Source organism: Eurosta solidaginis, chromosome 2, assembly GCF_040869045.1.
Source record: "Eurosta solidaginis isolate ZX-2024a chromosome 2, ASM4086904v1, whole genome shotgun sequence".
In the NCBI taxonomy this organism is placed as follows: Eukaryota; Metazoa; Arthropoda; class Insecta; order Diptera; family Tephritidae; genus Eurosta; species Eurosta solidaginis.
In genome coordinates this window covers 253,030,679-253,032,417 of record NC_090320.1, presented here as the reverse complement: position 1 = coordinate 253,032,417, position 1,739 = coordinate 253,030,679, and the positions used below count along the sequence as shown (strand labels likewise).

At 35.3% G+C, this 1,739-nt stretch overlaps 1 protein-coding gene across 1 annotated transcript; it reads left to right on the top strand.

The window, feature by feature from the left end:
* Positions 1-285: 285 nt before the first annotated feature.
* Positions 286-1,166, top strand: LOC137241838 (uncharacterized). Its single transcript, XM_067769219.1, has 3 exons — positions 286-301; positions 362-484; positions 915-1,166. Exons 1-3 carry the CDS (start codon positions 293-295, stop codon positions 1,164-1,166), a joined length of 384 nt encoding a protein of 127 aa, XP_067625320.1. The 5' UTR covers positions 286-292.
* Positions 1,167-1,739: the final 573 nt, after the last annotated feature.

Sequence of the window (1,739 nt, the reverse complement as noted above, 5' to 3'; positions counted from 1 at the left end):
TAATATGTAATTCTAAGTATCTTAACAGAAAAACTCACTTAAATAGTTTAAATTTGTTTTTATTAGGGGGACTCATGTAACCGTATAAATGCCTTATAAAGTGTGTAAACGTATAAATTTATCTAGTTTACGCACGAGCTGTCAAATTTTGTATGAAAAATCATTTACACAATTTGTATAAATTTACGCGCACATTTTACCGTGTAAACGTGATAAACTCAAAGGAATGCAACCTTGCAGACATAACAGCTGATAAAAACTATTTGCGTTTGTTAAAAAGTTAATTCAAGCAATGGAGGAGGTAAAATAAACAATTCTTTTGTAATTTTTCCATTTTTATATATAATCTATTGTATTTCAGAACACAAAACAAAAATCCAAACGAAGAAGAGTAAATCCATCACACCGATGGACAGAATCAGAAAATATGGATTTAATTGAAGCAGTTGCTGACGCAACTAGAGGCCGGCCGGAGTCTTTTGAGGTATGTATACAATTGTTTTGAGTGCATTAATTGCTGATAACTAAAAGTAATCTGTTTAAAGTTTAACATATGCGGTAGTCGACTTAACCTGCCCAATATTGCTGCCACCAACTCGACTAACTTTCAATTTAGCTGCAATATTTACCAGCCTTGGCCAGGAGCAATGTGTCGCATATTTCTTTACATATTTATATGTGATTGTTTATTGCGTATTTTATGCCAACTTGCACTGACCCAGCGTTGCTGTTACATGTTTCAACTAAATATCGCCGTTCAGGCTGGGACAGTCTGTTGTATACATATGTACATGTGCATAATTGTGGCCGTATGTATGTACGTTGATTTTGTGATTCTTTTACTAGGATTCTATGGTCTACCTACTTTGGCAAAATGATGTAAATACTTATATTCAAATATTTTGCTATTTCAGAAGCCGACAGCCGAACGCTTCTACACAAGAATAAAATCAATGGCAAGCAGTCTAGGACAAATAGAATGGATGTCATTAAAATGCAAAATGAGATACCTCAAGGCATCGTACGTGTCTGCTCTCGATTGGAAGAACAAGACGGGGTCTGGTTTGTTGGCCAGTGGTGACGAGTCTAGTGTGACAGCATACATACAAAAATATGCCCAAATTTCGATATGCTTGCTGATATATTTGGGCAGCGCAAAAATGTAAGCCCGCCGTTTATTTTCGACAGCCAAATTGATACGCAAATGACAATCGACCATTCCTACTTAATTTCCTATGTCACAGACACAGAACCAGAACAGGACTACGTCTTTGAGCCTGTCGCCGGAAGCCAAACTAGTACTCCTGAGCCTCTTTGTCTTCAAAGTAGTGTTGATTTAACGCAACACAAGCAGAACAGAATGTGTAATGCAAAACCGGTCAATACACAACATAGCACTTTTGAGCATAAATTGCCACAAACCAGAACGTTATCACCGATTCAACAACGAAAAAACAAACGGGAAAAAATGCCTACTACTAACACCTTTAACGACCTTCTTCTTATTCAAGAAAAAAAACTGGAGTTAGAAGTTCAAAAACTAGAGCTTGAGGGGGAAAGGGAAAAAAATAAAGTACAACTAAAAGAGCTTGAATTAAAAAATCAAATTGAATTAAGAAAGATGGAACTTGAAATACAAAAAGAAGAGAAATTACAAATTGAAAAATTAAAATTAGAAAGTCAGGAAAGATTGAAGAAGTATGAAATTGATTGTAAGCTTAAGTAGTTTCATTCTTGTA

Coding starts and splice junctions, on each gene's coding strand:
- LOC137241838 (XM_067769219.1), top strand. Junction 485..914: donor GCCGGCCGGAGTCTTTTGAG/GTATGTATACAA, acceptor TTGCTATTTCAG/AAGCCGACAGCCGAACGCTT.